Genomic DNA, 17632 nt, shown 5'->3' on the forward strand with positions numbered 1-17632 from the left:
AAATAACACAGCTGGTAGTTGCCCATGGGGAGTTACTGGAGGTGTTTCATGCCTGTATGAGAGAATGAAAGTGTGCTTGGTATACCAGAAAGTCTTTGCAAAGGAGCAAATGTGTATCAGCCTCAGGATGGTTGCTTGGGAACCCAGGATTCCCTTTTCTGAGCTGCCTCTGGAGAGTTTGATGCTGTTGCACTCGCTGCTGAGAGAGTTTATTAACTGTGAGTAGAGCTTCAAGGGCAGCCAGGTGTGGCCGTGGGAGCTGGTTGTGTCAGGGTGAAGAGAGAGGTTTCATTTGTGTTTCTGCACAAGCAGGGAGCTGCCAGTGTGTAACAAGGAATAGTTCCAGGAGTCCCCAGCAGCTTTTCTGGGACTACCTGAGTGTCCAAACCACAGCTGCCTTCCTGACTCAGGGATTACGCTGTCTTTATAATAACTGTGCTTCTCTTTATTCAGACTGATTTTTTCCTGACCAATGTGTTATTTCTGTCTCTAGCATAAATTAGTGTTTTCTAATTTCTCCGTTCAGTCAGGGGTTAGTGTAGTACTCACCAATAATTCATTAATTCATTAGTCCATCTGTTCATTTGGATGCTAATTGAGTTGAATTTGGTAGTGAGAGCATGGTGAAATTGTTAAGGTTAATGACTCGGTGTTTTACAAGACAAAATGCATTTGATGTTCAATTGATTGCTTGAGTTGTTTTATTGAATAATATGAATATTTAGCTACTTAATTTCATGGAAGAGCATCTTTGTTATTGCACTAATGCTAGTGAAACTGATGACGTCCTCATCAGTTTGCATACATTACTCTGCTCCAAAAAATTCTGTCTGGCCTCACAAATCCTTGTGCTTTGATGTCCCAAACATCACACAGTGCATCCAGAAGGGGAAAATTCTTTATGTAAACTTGCCTTATGATATCGAAATCACACAGCTTCTTTAGCATTCATTCACACTGCATGAGTACATGTTGTTTCTGTGAGCTCTGTCCTTGCAGATTCTCTCTGAGGTTCCTCAGTGTCATGGAATTGACTGAGGATTGTTGGAAGGCAGTGGAAGAAAGAGATGGGAGTTAACAGGATCAGTGGAATATGGGGAAATATGAAACATTTGTTTAGACACCAATTAATTGCTTCTGTTTGAAGCATCTAGTTACTGAAAATATTATCTAAGGACAGATGTCACTGAATTCTCTCTTCTCTCTGGAGAATTAAATGGCCTGTTGCACTCATGGTAATGTTTTACCACTGTCCTTCTGAGTGGCTGCATTCAACTGACCAACTAAAAATCTTCTGCGAGAATATCTGGAATAAGTATCAAAACTTCTTTTGTGACAGTAGATATTACTAGTATAGCATTCAGTTTTGTCTTTTTGGGGGAAAAAATCAAGATCACTGGACAATCAGACAGCTGTGATTTGGGTCAGTGATGCATTCTCACTGATAAAATTTGCAATATTTGATATATCTTATCATGGACATTGAAGAACTGGTTAATTAGGCTTCTGATAAATACTGTCTTGAAGACATTAGTATTCTTAGCAAAACACAATTTTTATTCTTACTGCAAGGTGGTGAGCCTCCCACCTACACAACATCTGTCTAGTGTCTAACATTAGAAATCTTCATTCAGTGTAATTAAATTTTATTTTTTTTTTAGCACTAAAATTTAAAGAGGGAAATAGGAAGCATTGAGTCAGGAAATAAAAGCATTGGTAATATTTGATTGTGAAAGACATTGTCACTGGGATTCATGACTTCCAGCAGGACATGGTTAGAGTGATCTTCCTGGAACTTCATGTTTCTGCTTAATTTGAATGCTCACAATTGATCATAAAATGTTATAAATTGTGTTTGCACCTTTCACACAGCACATCCAAGAAAAGCTGTTCTCTCTTAGATGTACTTAATCTTACTGAGCCTCCTGTTTCTAAGTTGTGAAACTTTGGGAAGATCCTGTGTCAGGTTCCAGGTTTCTGACTTGGGCCACTCCTACCTAAACTGCTGATTCTGCTTTCAGTGTAAAAAGCACAAGGGAAAACTGCAGAGGAATAAAGCCAGGCAAGTATCCTGACATCCTAAAAGTTGCTTTCTTTGTGCTGCAGTTTGTGAGTTTATAGCTTTACAGTGATTATTTCAATTCACTTACTAACATAAGGAAGAAAACATTAAATTAAAAGAGATGAGAGAAATGTACTTATATTCCTTTCCTTATGACTGTTGGCTGGGGTTTTTTCTGGCTGCAGTTGAGTTGAATAATAAAATAACTTGTGCAGCAGTGATTGCAATTCTGCCTCTCCTGTGTTCTTGTGCAGTCTTGTTTGGCAGGCCTTGCTCATTTTGTCCAGCATTGGGTAGCATTGCAAGGTCACTGCACATCTTTACCAGAATATTCAAACAGAAAATAGATGTGCTTTTGTTTCTTTTCTAAAAGGTCTCCAGTAAACTGAAATGGTGAAAATACAGAAGAAAAGATTCTTGTCAGAATCTCCTTCTGACAAGTCTGTTTTCCAGAGTAGGGGCATTCTTACTTTGAAGGCGTATTAGGCTGTGGCAATTGCAGAGCTTTGCTTTATAAAAAAAAATTTATGGACCTATTTTATGTGTTTTGCATTAGTGAAACAAACTTTTACATTATTTTATAATCCTTTGTGGATTTGGGAGGTGATATTTAATTAGATATCTAGAGCATTTGCTAGAAAGGGTAAAGCCAGCCTGCTAATGAGATGGAGATGCAGAAAATCTCTTCTACAGTGTATTTGCAGCCCTATGGGCCTTTATAAGTGAGAAATCATATATCCCTGTTACTATTTCATCAATTCAATTTGAAGCACACTTTGGCTTCTGTCTGTTCTATTCTACATAATCTACTTTTTCAGTAAATCTGCTTCAGTCTGCAGTACCCTCCCAAAGTAAAAGTAATCCAGATAGATGATGATAAGCCATATTTTAGTCTATGAGATACCTTTTCCATTGCTCTTTTTTTGATCCTTCTTACAGTCAAACCTCTTGTTCAATCACCCTGACAGGCAGTAAAAAAAATAAAAGGGGGAAGAGATGGCCTTTTAGCCTAGGTGAGGTCAAACAGCTCTGTCACAAAGAAATGCAATTGAATATTTTCTGCCAGGACACCGTATGCCAATTGCTTGACTTAGGGAAAATGGAAGAAGGAATTAGTGAGAGCCTGCAGTGCAGATTTCAGAGGTGTTTTTGTTCTTCTCGCTGCTCCCTCTTTATCTTTTCTCCTGGCAGGGCTTTCTCCATCACACTATGACAATTTTTTGGCGCTGGTGTTGAATACAGATGCAGACAAGTCCTGATGCAGCTGTGAAGCCTCTGGGTTCCTGGGTAGCTGTTCTGGGCACTGCACAGATTCAGAGCGTGCCTTGTGTGACTTCAGCCCCCCCAGCTGAACCTGTGCCCAGGTAGATTCTGAAGATGTGCAGTGTCTACTTTGTGTTTCAGTGGCCAGACAATGCACATTTCTGTGGATCCCTCAGTTTTCTGCAATTCTACTTTTTGTGCTGTTGCACTACAAAAATGCAGAAAGAGTGAAACAGGTTAATAGCTCATGGAACACACACAGCATGTATTTATTTATACTGGGCGGGTAACGGAGCACAGTGTCAGCCCTGATGCAGCAAAAGCAACCCCTAAATTCTCACCTTCTAGACATTTTTCTTTGGTCTGTATGAAGAAAATAAACATTTTCCTCTTGCTTTACGTCCTTCTTTTGTGTATTTGCCTTGCAGGCTTTAGCAGTGTAAGATTAACACATTGATACCTCTTGCCCACCTGTACAAATTTCAGAAGTATTTCTGCTCTCACTTGCTTCCTCTCTGTTTTTACCTTTCCTGGTGCCTTCTTTTGTCTCCTGTGCAATATAAAATTGGTGCCACGAATATTGTGAAGTGTTGAAGGCCTGAGTATGGACAATTCTGACAAATGTTAACAAGGGTGGAGTCAAACTGGATAAAGAACTTTAGTCTAAAGATTGTTTTTCCAGATTGAGCATCTTTGTTGCTGAGTGGAGAAACCTCCACTGCCTGTTAGTTTAAAAACAAACAAACAACAAAAAAGCCTCCCCTCACCTCCCACTCCTCCCCCCACCCCCAGAAAAATTATTTCTGGAGATAGTTGTGTATTATTCACGATAATAATATCTGTATATTTGTGTATTATTCACAATAATAATAATTCCTTCTGTTAAGAACAGAAGGAGGTCTTCTTGTAAAAGCTGGAGAACATTCAGCAGGCAAGAAAAATCAGTTTGAGTGTGGAATGAGAGCATATTAAGGAATTATTGCCTACATAATTTGGGTACATAAATTCACAATTTCTCTAACTGGTAATTTTACAGTTTCTCAAGTAATAGTCAAGAAAACAGAATCTCTTCTCAATTCAGCTAGTAAAAAAAATCACATGTATTTACAGAAATAATTCCAGTTTTAAGACAATGTGTGGCAAAATTTGATATTTTCATTTTTTAAAATTTAATAACAGGAAAATTGATCTCTAAAGCATGTCTTGGTATTTACTGTTTTTCATTAAATCACCAGAAGTGCTGTGGGGTTTTATTTGTGATTTAAAATGCATTGGTTGAAAGGTGGCATATAAATTGAAGGTATAAGACAGTACACAAGGGATGGTGAATTTAGTACCTTTAGATGGTGAAACATTTTGTTCACTTAATTAGTTAAGGAAGGATAAGTTAAGTTAGAAAAATGAGTTTAGAAAATCAGAAGTGAATTTTAGTGCAAGTGTCCATCATAAATAAGCAAGAGTAAGCCAGATTTGGGGTTTTAAGAGATTTTAGCCTGCATTTTCGATCTCCATTTAATTGATTCATAAATCAATTAATTACTGTCACAAGACCCGAGGGCAGCAAGAAATTGGGTTCAAATTAAAAAGAAAAGGAGGCAATTTGTTTTAAGATTGAAAGTTGAATGTTCAATCGAAGTTTAATCAGAAGTGACCCATTATTTGAAAAGTAGAACATCAATGTCGTTCTAATTTCACAGAATGCTTCATTAAATGAGTATTGAAAATACCAGGTTAACTGATCATTCCAAAAGGAACACGAGACAAAGGAAACTCACTTCCAAATATGTGTCATGCTTGTTCATTTCTCTTCTGAAGAGTTCATAGAGATACCAAATAATTTCATTGGGAATTCAAGGATTATTGCGGTGATCCTTTGTAGATTATAAATTTTATTTGATAAAAGCATAACTTCATATCAGAAGATAAAATCTTCTTAATCCATTTGGATAGCCATGAACTTAAAGAAAAATTAACGGAATGTGATGAAAGCCAAAGGTGAAAATTTTCAAAGCACTAGTGGAAGTTGGGCCTCCTAAATTTAGGATGTTTCACAGTGGTCTGACCTTGAAAAGGTTTTTACATATTTTGATATTATCTCCAGAGCATTCACAATGCATTGAAGACTGCCCTCTGAAGAAGGTGAGGGTGATGCTGCTGCCTGGCTGGGGCAGAGGTGATGATTTGTGTTTAGGAGGTGAGTGTGGGAGAGAACGAGGACAACAACTGCAGCTGCAGCTCCTACTGTGGCTGAAAAGCATAAAGGAATAATATAGTTGGTTTTAATATTTCTGGATTAGCAAGTCCTTCTCTTGGTGTGCATTTACTAGAAATTTGCTTAGCAAATCGCTGTTCAACAAAAGCCAAAACACAACACTCAGTTGTTGTGAGCTTGGTGAAACAACGACAGAGAAGTGTGATTCAGTTTCCAGCTAGTGGAAAGTGTTGGTCTTGCTCTTAAATGCTGAGAGGTGCTCTTGGAACATCATCTGGACCTTCTCTCTGCCATGTGCTCCCTGGGAAGCTGATGCAGCTTTCTCTAGTGAGTATAGTACTTGAAAAACAGCAAAAGGCAAGAGAAACAAAGTTGGCCTTTCTAGCTGTTCTTTATAGAGGAGCTTGTTATGAGGGGGAAAAAAAGGAAACAAAGCAGTCACAGCTGTTTTAAACATTTACTTTTACAAGTGCACAGCAGGATGATTTCAGATGTCAGCAAGTTACTTCAAACAGCAATTCTCTTCAAGATCTTTGCAAGCAGGGACTTGATTCCTTCATGAGCAAAACAACTCATCACTTGTGATGTCCAAGTCGTTTTTGGTCATTTGCTGATCGTTGCCTGTGTAAGCTGAGTTCTTCCAAAGGCAGAGGCTGCTGGTTCACCTGGCCCAGGTAGGGTCTGGAGTGGGGTGGGAGAGGAGCCAGGTGAGCAGTGCATCCCTGCTTTCCAGGGAGGATTCACCAAACTTGAGATTCTAAAGACATTTTTCTGTATGGAGCAATAATCTGGCCTTGTGTGGCAAATTTAATTTGGTAATCACTCCCTTCCCTGACTCTCAGTGAGATATTCAAGAGTGACTATAAATGATGCAACTCTCTTTCAGTTACTGATTGCATTTATGTGACTGATGATGAGCAGCATTGGCCCCACCACAGCAGAATGAGGGTGTTCCTCAGCAGCCCCCCAGTCAAGTGGCACAGCTCTGTAAACTGCTGTGCAAACTTGAAACAAAGATGGATAGTTATGAGTTAATGCTGAAGTATGTATTTAATCTTTGTAATAAATGACTGTGCATCTTCTGCCAGAGATCTGAAAGAAAAAAATTCTGAAAGAAAAAATTACTTCATTTATTTTTGTGATGTTTCTGTGACAAGTTATGCAACACACAGATGCATCACTGATCACAAAAATTTATATGATGCAATGCTAATTATATATATAATTTTTTTAAGAAAGTGGTGGGAGTTTGCTACCCGAAATAATCTCCTAGAAATGCATGGAAACGTTGATGGAATATTGATCACGACGGCATTAATTTATAGAAAAATTCAACAAGCAAATTTACCAGCAATGTAATGTAATTCCTGCTTTAGGCAGCTGGGCACCTTTGAGGCTTAGAGGTTTGTTTCATATGGCTTTGCCTTTTTTTCCAGTCCACTCCTTGTTATTGGTTTCTTGTTTTCTTGTGACGACAAATGTGCAAATAATGTCTTTTTTTTAGAGTACAAGAAGAGATGAACGTTCTGTACAAACAATATATTCGATTGTCTGGTGTTAATAGACTGGTTAACATACAGTATATAATTTTAGGGAGTTGACAAAAAATCCCTTATTGTGTAGATGGACTCACTGGATAGAGAAGTAGGATGGTTGCAAAAGATAAAAGAGTATTCCTTCATTATTGTGGTTACATTTCTCCTGAAGACTTAAATCATAACTTAGTTAATAAGATGTCTGATTGCTTCTTAGCTCAGAATAAAGCTGTGTGGATATATGTATTTTTTTTTCTCCTGGTAGGCAAAATTTTTAGCTGCTGTGGGAAGCATAATTACAGAGACAACTGCCATTCCAGAAATAAAGTCATAAGGCATAGAGGTTTTTTGCCTTTTTCAGGGGCTTGGAATCAGTCAATGAGATCAGTGAAATAAGTGTCATAATAATCAAAATTTAATAAAGATTGGAAGGATTTCTCAATCCATCAACAAAATTCAATAACCAATTGAAAGAGGAAATCAGTGTGAAATCCTAAAAAGCCCCTTTCTTCTTTCTCACAGAATTTCAGCTTTCTCTCTGAAGCTCTTTATCCTGTACATGCAACAAAAACTGAAGAACTGGATCCCTCCTTCAGCCTGCACGAGACCATTGCAAAGGTAAGAGAAATGGAGGTCTCATTTATACATACTTTCCTCTTAAATTTGCTAATAATTTTAAAATAAATTCTATTTCCCTGTGAAACCTTTCAATATAGTTAGAAATTTTGAAGTTGTCTTCACTGAGATCTACATTGGGAATATTCTTTCCATTGGTCAGCTTGTGTGATCAAAGCAGTTTCACATGCAAATGCTTCATTTGAAACTATAGCTTTTTATTCTTATTTTTCACTGCATATCACTCACAAATTGCTTTGCTTGTATGGCCACTCAGGCTGATAGAAAAGCTTGTGTTGATTTGAAGCCCTTCATCCCCATTAGGGAAATAGGATTTTAGTGTTTCCAAGGAGGTGACAGGCAGGTTGTCTTCCTGAAGCAAATGGAATGAAAAGTATGCAAGTGTAAGGAAGAGACTGCTGGACTGTTGGTACATGAAATTCACATTTTGACCACAGATAAGGTGCAGCACAAGAATCTTGACTTGTGACATTTTCTAACAGGATCATACTGGTCTGTTCCTTTGAAGCATGGAAGGGATATATATTCCCATTTACCTGTGTTTAGTCCCATTAATTTTCTAATATAGGGAACACTCTTTGAGATTGGCAGTGCAGTGATATCCATAACTTTGGTAGTTTCTTTCACTGTAATCTTTTTGAAAATGAAAACCTGTGGCGTGGTGCATGCTACCTCTGCCAAGTATTTTAATCTTCCTCCATGGTGTCTGCAAATGAGCTTGGTTTTGTTTGTTTATTTTTTGGATTTTGGGGTATTTGTTTGTTTTTGTTGGGGTTTTTTTTCATGCCAAGATAACACAACATATCTAAGTTAACATGAAGGTTTCAAACTCTTAAAATCCCAAAGATTTTTGGGATTTTGAATCTGTAGAATAGCACTGTGAACAGAATGTCTGTGTGGCAGAGTTTTATCAGAGGCATTTCTAACAGCATATTATTCCTGGTGTAAGTATTTCAACAGAGTACATTCATATTCCTGTGTTATTCCTACTGTATTGGGCCCTTTTGGGAATCAGATCATTCTGGAAAAGGTTGTGCCTGGGCATGCCAATAGCTTCTGCATTGAGGCATCTCTACATCTGTACATTCCATTGAGGTATTTTCTGTTTTCATTTAGAAATTGCCTCTGTGTGGAGATAGAGGATTTGGCAGAATTGTTTGAGCAGCAGAGACACAATATTACTCCAGTCAGAGTTTCAGCAGCTAAAGTGTTAAAGAGTTTTTTTGGTGTGTGGAGAACTCATCTCATTGAGCAAACAGAAGTCTTGATGCATCTGAAAATATCTCATATCCTAGAAAACCCTTTGTCCTTGCAAGGCCCAGGCAGATACATGGCAGCCTTCCCCCACGTCACTGTGTGGCGTGCAGTCTGGAAATTTCTACTTTATGCTCTGATTTCCACCACCAAAATGTGGCATTTTTGGGTGTCCATTTTCACAGGTAATTTCTCCAGTTAGCTTTCTTCAGTGATGTATTCTGTTCGATGCAATTTTTAAAATTCCTCTCCTCAGTTGCACGCGCCACACTTTGCCATCACCTCCCAGTCTCTTCATCAAAGGCACAAGTTCTGCACAGACCAGCAGAACTCTCACGTCTCTTTGGATTTTGTTCTTTTAAAAATGAATTATTCAAGCCCCCAGTTAACAAGCAGGAATATGGACTGGGATAGGTGACAGATGCTGGGTGTGGTTAACAAAGCAGAAGAACAGGTCTCAGTGTGTGAAGCGAGGACCAAGTTGGGGGCCTGATCAATATCCACATTTCAGTCTACTCTTGATACTGAATTTTTACATGTGGAGTTTGACCTTGTTGTGAATCTACCAGAAATATCTAGGGTGCCATTTGTGTGCCCTGTCACACACAAAACCATGGGGTTTGGGCTGAGAAGGCTGGCAGCAATTCATGTTATTTATCTGAGCTCTCATCTGCCCCAAGGTGATGGAGCAGCATAGGTGCAGTGCAATGTGCCAGCTGCTCTAGTCACTCCCTAAGTTAAATAATTTGCCTTTTTTTCTCACCAACATCTCATATACTGGCTCTGGAAATCTTACTGGTATTTATGGTTTGATGGTGTTTAAGATGTTCAAAACACAACTCTACTGTCTGTGGTGACACTGTGAATACAAACAAACCCCAAATTTTGTGTTTTCCTGCAAAGCAGCACAGGCCCCCCGTATTTCACAGTAATGGTTTGATTTAGCACATTTTCTCTAAAGCACACAAGTGAGACTCTTTGTTTTACCTTTAGCCTTTGTGCATGAAAGAACATATAATCCAGTTCAAGCAGAGGGTAAATACAAACCTGCTGAAAACTCCTTCTGCCAATGGGTGTTTTATTCTCTGGCTGTTGTCAGCAGCAATAAAAGCAAGAGCAAATCTGGTGATATAACCTGGTACAGTAACTTTGTAATTCTAACTAGTAATTAATTCTATTAATTGTGGTGAATAGGAAAGTAACAACATTCAAAAGGAGAAAAAAAAAAGCTGTCTGGGGATTTTCTCAGCATTAGATATGAGAGAAGTGACTTTTCTGCTAAAGACATGAGGTTTTCTGACAGACAGTCACACTGTGTTTGCCAGACAGCATATTCTCTATCTGCTTCAGCCTAGTTAGAGGAGATATGCTTGGAATTTTTCAGTAGTTCTTTGTTCCTAAAAGCAAGTAGCCTCAAGGACTCTTGCACTTTATACTTGAACTCTGATGGATAAAGACTAGGTAATAAAAATAAGCTGAAATTGCAGAACCCCTGGTAAAAATTTGATGAACCAGCTGTACCAGGCAACACAGCTCTACTTGGTTAAGTCAGGTATTAAAAAACAGCTCATTCCCCTACCCTCTAAAATTTTCCATATCTTTTCTGCTGATATGCTAATGTGCTTCCTTCAAAAATGGAAGAATTATTGCAGGACAGAACTAATTACATTTCCTCCTGTGACATATATTCATGAGGTTGTGGGAAGATGTCAAGGCTCTGTTATTACAAGATTGTTTCTGAGCTTTTTTTTTTTTTTTGAGTCACTGGAATGTAATGCTTTCAGCTTAGAGAACTCTGACAACTAGGAAAATATCAGAACAACCATGTGCTGTAGTTTCAATGAATAAGAGGAAAATAAAAAAAAAATATAGCAGCCTTTAGCAGCATGCATGTTTAGAAACCATCCCCGTGGATTGTCTGTGAACATTCTTACCCGTTCAGTCCTCTGACTGAAAACAGAAAATTATTTCTACATTCCTTAAGTATTTTTGATTTTGCAATAAGACTGTATGTTCTTTTAAAAAGTTATAATTGGCTTCTGTCAAAATGTTTATTGCACTTTGAAACCATTAGTTCCTGAAGTCCTCTTTTAGACCTAAATTGTACTTGGCTACTCTCAAGCTTTGTCTGCAAATGTCAGTAAAAGGAAAAAAAAAAGCATTGCATCATTGTTCAAACTTGAGTTGGAGTTTAAGTGAAGGAAGCAAATGTGTCAGCTCTGTCTGATCCAATCAAACCACAGGATAAACACATAAGCTGATACATAATGTCTCATCCTAAATCTTAGATAGGAAGCCAAGATTGATGCTGTTTGTACATCTCATGGAACACCCTTTTTACTGCAAATTACAGCAATCTGAATAAGCCAAAGAAGATAGGTAGGAGTGAGAGGAAACATTGTTTAATCCCTATTTTAGATACGAGAAAATAAAACACTATGAGTCAAAAGTGGTACTTACAGTAACTGAGTAACTACTTCATTTCCTCACCTGAATACAGAATGAACTTGAAAAATCTGATTTGTTTGGCACTGTAGACAAAGACTGGAACATTTCAAAGCTGGAGCAAGATTTCTGAAGGTGCAATACAACAAATATTTGGGATTTGCTGAAATTTCAGCCGCTGGCTGTGACCAGCTGAACATTTTTTCTTCTCTGTGCTGAGGCCACGTGTGTGCCTGTGTTAATGGGAGTCACCTGCCTTGGAAAGAAGTTACATTTCCCACAGCAATTCCTTCCTTTGCCATGCCTTGTTTTGGTTCAGATCTGACTGCAGCTCTATCTGCATTGGTGACAGGATCTCAGCAAAGAGATTTGTGACAGGTGTCTTATTTTTTTTGTGGAGGTTTTGTCTCCTGGTTGATGATCATGACTGTACAAAGAAGCTACTGTGTATTTATTGCACAAGTCAAAAGATTGTTTTCAGTTTGCCCAATAGTGGTTTTCTACTGTGTAATGAGTATTGTACATCCTTTGCTTTTACTTCAAAAATATAAGTTGCTGTGAGGGATGTCAAACAATTGGACAAGTGCATGCATTTTTTAAGGAAAGTCAATACATATGTTTATAGAATCAGGTAATAATTTGATTTGTATTCAACCACTGAAATCCAACAAGTTTAAATCTGAACAAACAAAAAAAAAACCCAAATCTGAAGCTTGCTTCTCTAATAGGTAGGAATATGCCTGGGGCTCTTTGAATATTCCCCTGTTTCCCACTACCCTGTTCTTCACACACTTAGTTACTGAGTTTATCAGACTCTAATTTTATTAATCCATTCTTCAGCACCAGTACTACCGTGGGGCATTTGTTATTGGCACACATGTATTGAATTGGTGGCTTTACAAGGAAGATGAATTTTTCTTTAAAGAAGATGCCAGCATTCTGGAGGAATAGTTCCTCTGGGTACTCTAAAAGTGCCTTGTCTGTTGTAGCAGCTCTCTGTAGGAGCTCCTTTCTGTCTACAGATCTTTTGACAAAGATGTCAAATCAGACAGTTCTTTCCCCAGTGCATTCCTCTTAAAACATGAAGTTTTTACTAGCAATAATGTAGTAACTACTTTTTTCTTTTTTCTTTTTTTTTTTTTTTTTTTATAATTTAGTGTATTCCAATTTACATTTGAGTGAATATGAGGTTCAGTCAGTGGGACTTTACTATATGCTCAAGTGACAAGGAATCTAAATAGTTTTTCTGTACTAAGAGTTAATTAGCTGGTTTTGCAAACAACTTGCAGAAAGACCTGGGGAAAGACAGCTGCTAAAGTGGATGTTTCTTTGTTAGTTTTAGTTTTTAGACCATAGGAATAACTTCCTTTGGGTACAGTTGTACAGTGTGTTCTTGACATTTTTTTAATATTGTTCCGTTACATAGCTACGATTGCATTGCAGATGCTGAAGTTTACAGACACTGAAGTTTGCTTCATGAGCTCAGTCCTGAATTCAAAATCAAATTTTCAAGACTTTGGGTTGTCTTAAGGAATTTTAAAATGACAGATTTCCTTGGGAGACTTAGCTCAATCCATAGTGGTTTTAATCTTGTCTTTAAACGTGGGCACCTATTTTGGCATCAGAGTGATGGCTGAACTTTTCTGCAGCCGTGCTCTTGATGCTGAGCATTTCCTGAGATTGGAGCCATCCAGAGGGGGAAGAATAGGACCAAAATTAAACATCTAGACAATGCATAAAGCTGTGTGTCCTGGGAAAAAGCTCCTAAGAACCAACATATTACATCCTGAGCTGAGCGATGGGATGCCTGAAGGAACCTAAGAGTACAAATTAAGCACAAACTAATGTCTGCCCTTATTTAAGTTTAGCCCTCAAATCCTGGTCTAGAGCCAAAAGAAACAGCTGAAACTTCAGATTTCAATGTGCAGCACCATGGAATTCTCTTCTTGCATTTTACATTTTGTGGCACTGAGAGGAGTGGCTGGGCCTGTTTCAAATCCCTGCTCTTTGATTTCCTCATTGCAGATGTGCTGTGAAAATCTGATACCAGTGGCAGATAGTCTTTACTTGAAATTCTCATTCTGAATAGTTTTTAACTGGTTGTGTATGACAAACTCGATGTATTCTCAGTGATAAAAATCTTCAAGATGTTTTTGTAATATAATCCTGTGCATGAAATTGTGCTCTGCCCTTGTCCTTTATTTTCTCCTGTTCTGTCTCCCAATATGTTGATGTGCAGGCAGTTATACTGGGTATAGCTGAAAAGCACAATTAAATGTTTTTAAATAGATCTCCTGAAGTGAAGGATTGCAAAATTAGCATGAAGTCTTTCTTTTCAAATACAAATGGACAACGTGAAGAAATTCTGTCAAATGTAGAAGTTGCGAGCCAAAATTTGTGTATACTTTAAAAAAAATTATGATGAATCAAAAACCAGTATAAATGAAGTTATTACAAAATCCCAGCAAGAACAGGCTGTTTGTAGAGCTGGTTTTGTTACTAATGTAGTCAAAAAGAGAGCATTGCCAGTTTGCTGAGACACTCAAGTATTAAAGCCTTCAGGACTCACACGCTCAAGCACAATTCCATTTTCCATTTGAGTCCAACAAAATAGATTCAAGCTTGTTGGTTTAATGAGATTTAATTAACCAACAGGAGTGATGGCCCCACCCACCAGCAGTTCCTTGGGCCAGGGGTTGGGTTTTGTCTGTAGCAAACTAACCATAAAACCAAAGCAATATAAAAGATACAACTTTCTACAGTGGAAATGGTATTTCTGTTTCATAAGCAGAGATCATCTGCTGGCTATGAAGCTATTTTTTATTTTAATACCTTCTTGTAAAACTAATGGCTAGGAGTTTCATAAATTGTAGCCTGATTCCAACCATACACATATAATATTGATTTGAAAAGGTACAGCATCTGGATCATCTGTTGAAATAATTTTAGTTCAAAATTTAAACTAGTATTACAAAGTACTGCATTTCGACCTAAAGTGTTTCATGACAAGAATCCAGCAGTCAATAAATGAAAAACAACATTTCAGAAGGGTAAAAGGGAAGAGAGATAGAAGTTGTTCTGGGGTAATGGAATAGTATATTCTCGTATGCTCCAGCCTTTTCCTCATCTAAAAGTGATATGAAAAGTGGAAATAGAGAGAAATTTCTTCAAGATCAGATTATCAATAAAACTGTATGTCCTGAATGGTGCTTACTTTGAGAAGTCATTCATAAAAATAGTATTTTTTTCTTAGTAATGTGATAATTCTTCAATCTCAGAGAGTGCTTGTCTTTTCCTTAGATGAAAGAATAGCCCATTTATTTTACTGCTGAGATATATCAGTAAAAGGTGTACATGGATACTGCATAATATTCTGAGACAGTGCCAAAGTTCTGCTTAATCTGTTCTAAATTATCACAGATAAGCAGTAAAATAATCTCCATGTTGCTACCATCAGCTATGATCCATCCACACTTGGGTGCTAACTTCTTTATAATAATCAAACTCTGAATGGATAATGTTTATTTTCTTGAGACAAAACAGTTCTAATTCCCAAATGGCCAAATAAATGGCAACACATTTGCACCTAACTGAAGTTTTTTAATTTATTCAAAGCAGTTAATTAGCAGTTATTCTTCTGCTGGCTTATTTGAGCTGTATATACACACAGACTTCATGAAATTGAAATACTTGGAAAAAGATATTACTAAAGATTATCTACTCAGTGATATTTTCTATATTTTTATGAGAGATGTTAAATGTAACACAAGTTTGTTTTTCATTAATTTAGAGAGTACTGACAGTTGTAGGCTCTGGCAAACTGGCAGACTTTTAATCACAGCTTTGCAAAACATTCAAGGCAACAAAAAATTCACTGCCTTCTCAATTAGCTTATTTTTGCAACATATCATGATTATGAGGGGTGTATTGCTATTTTTTAAAATAACAGCTTTAAAAAACAAAGGTGAAGAAAGCGTAATTTTAATTTTTTTTTCATTTCCTCTTTAAGGTGTTTACTTGAGATACCATTTTGAGGAATCTATTTTTAATAACTTTGTGGCATCTGACAAGGTGCCAGCAGTTCTTATCATTCAGATTTCACTTTTTAAAACTACTGATTAGTGCCCTCTGTTAGATAAATGCACCTGACATAAACAGGTGAGCCCAATAATTCGATTATAGTCCTGGTTCTGTGTACTTCAGTGAAGTTCAGTCTGGTTTCACCCAGTACAGGAGCCAGTGGTCTACATAAAAATTATATATCATCATATAAATCATATAAATAATATAAAAATTATTTGTCAGTTTTTTTAGCTGCTGATGAAGTGTTTGAGCCTGTGAGTGCAGGTGCACTCGTGAATTTTCAGGTACAAACTGAGAAGCAGCAGCTGCAGATCCAAACCTTTATATTCCAGAACAAAATGTGTAGTTTTGGCTCTGTGAATTCCAGACCTGTTGGGAATTCAATTATAAACCATATTCTGGATCCTTGGTAATCCCCCAGCACTGTGCCGTGCTTGAGACAGGAATTCAGTCCCAAGGCTTAAAAGGATGCAGAGGAGCACTCTGCAGACAAAAGGATGAATACTTAGATTTATGCAGCTGAAAAACTTGATTAGACTCAGTGGAATAAGTGCTCTGCTACAGAAGTTTTAAGTGTCATTAAAAAGCAAAATTGATTGAATCAACATAGAGAAAAAGTTCCTTTTTCTTGCCTTTATTTTCACTTCAAATAAGGAGAACATTCACTTGTATGGGCAGAGCCTGGGGCTCAGCACACCATGCCCTTTCATTTTTGGGTACTGTTCTATCATGAGAGGATTTGGCAAAAGAGTTTTTAATTGAAAGCCTGTTTGTAATATAAGGAATTATATAGAGTTATAGTAAAACAATTTATATAAGTACTTAAAATGTAGCAACTTTCACTGTTACATATCTTGTTCTTAACATAATTTATTGACCTTATCATGGAGGAACATTTTTAAAATTTAAGTTGTCAGTTCAACTTTTTTCCTGCTTTTTACAAATGTCTCAGGAAGAGTAAACAATTCTCAAAATAACAAGAACCACTTTCTTCCACCTGTCGTTGCTGCATCACTTCTGATTCCCTGCCTCTTCCCTTGCTGTCACCTGTGTCCCATCAAACCCTGAGCTGAATGCCAGGTTTTAACACCTGCTGCTGGAATTGGATTTTCGAAAGGCTTTGAAGCTAATGTAATAGTTAAGATTATCAGATGTCTCCATCAGGTGAAGGTTGCTGGGTCTGTGGTTCCCCAGCTCCCCTGAGCCAGGCTGGAGTGAGCAGGGTGAGGTTTGATGTGACTCAAAAGGAACCATTTGGGTTTGCTGTTGGTTTTGCTCGAGGCTTTGTTTTGTTTTCAGCTCTCAGATCTGGTTTGCCACTGGAGCTTTGGAGCCTGTGGGAAGATGAGAGTGAGAAGCGCATGGGGAGCTGGCACAGGGGTTGTTCCAGTGGCGGCAGAATTCCTGCTAGGCTTTGAAATTTGAACTGAAAGGGTGTTAAAAGTGGCCTGAGGAGGATTTGCTCTTTGCATGCCAGTTCTGTGGCAAGTTGATTCCTAGATCTGCTTAAAATTCATGCCTTAAATTTAAATAGTCCTTTCTGCGTATGTTATTCCAGTAGAATTGTAGAAGAACCATGGCTAAACATGCCACATAATGACAAATTGCTGTTTTTACAAAAAAACCCCAGCAACTGAGGTGCTTTGTGAATGGAGTATGATTTATTTTGAACTTTGAAGGAGAACATGAGAAACAGATTACAAAGCCTTCTATGAAACTCATTATTACATCTGGACTTCCTGAACTCACTGTAGAAATTCTGATTGGAATTTATAGAACATGATTAAGAGTTAATGTGTAAGGGCTGTGTGTGTAATTTTAAATTCTGATGCTAATGTCTGAGCCTCAAAACTGTGATTTAGAAATAAATCTATTGCTTGTACTGGCAAAGTGCACATGAAAAATTAAAAACTAATCTAAACTTTATTTAAGTTTTATTGGTAAGATTTACATATATGTTATGGTTTGTATAAATCTGTTGTGGGGTTTGTAAATAGGTTTTCAGATTAGTAAATCCATTTGGACAAAATTTGCTGAAAACCTAAGGGATATGCATTACTTGGCATTTAGGGAAGTATATGCTTTAGGGAAATTCCTAAAAATGCTTTTCTGTTTTAGTTCTGGCAACCTTTATGGTGAGTT

The 17632-nt window shown here is 37.5% G+C and overlaps 1 protein-coding gene across 1 annotated transcript in view; it reads left to right on the forward strand.

The window, feature by feature from the left end:
* The window catches only part of NAALADL2 (N-acetylated alpha-linked acidic dipeptidase like 2), a 414540-nt gene that overhangs the window by 353987 nt on the left and 42921 nt on the right, over positions 1–17632 (forward strand). Inside the window, exon 12 of the mRNA XM_059479300.1 lies at positions 7595–7690. Within this exon, the coding sequence (XP_059335283.1) occupies positions 7595–7690 (96 nt within the window). The remainder of the gene's footprint in view (positions 1–7594; positions 7691–17632) is intronic.

Source organism: Ammospiza nelsoni, chromosome 10 (assembly GCF_027579445.1).
Source record: "Ammospiza nelsoni isolate bAmmNel1 chromosome 10, bAmmNel1.pri, whole genome shotgun sequence".
Lineage (NCBI taxonomy): Eukaryota > Metazoa > Chordata > Aves > Passeriformes > Passerellidae > Ammospiza > Ammospiza nelsoni.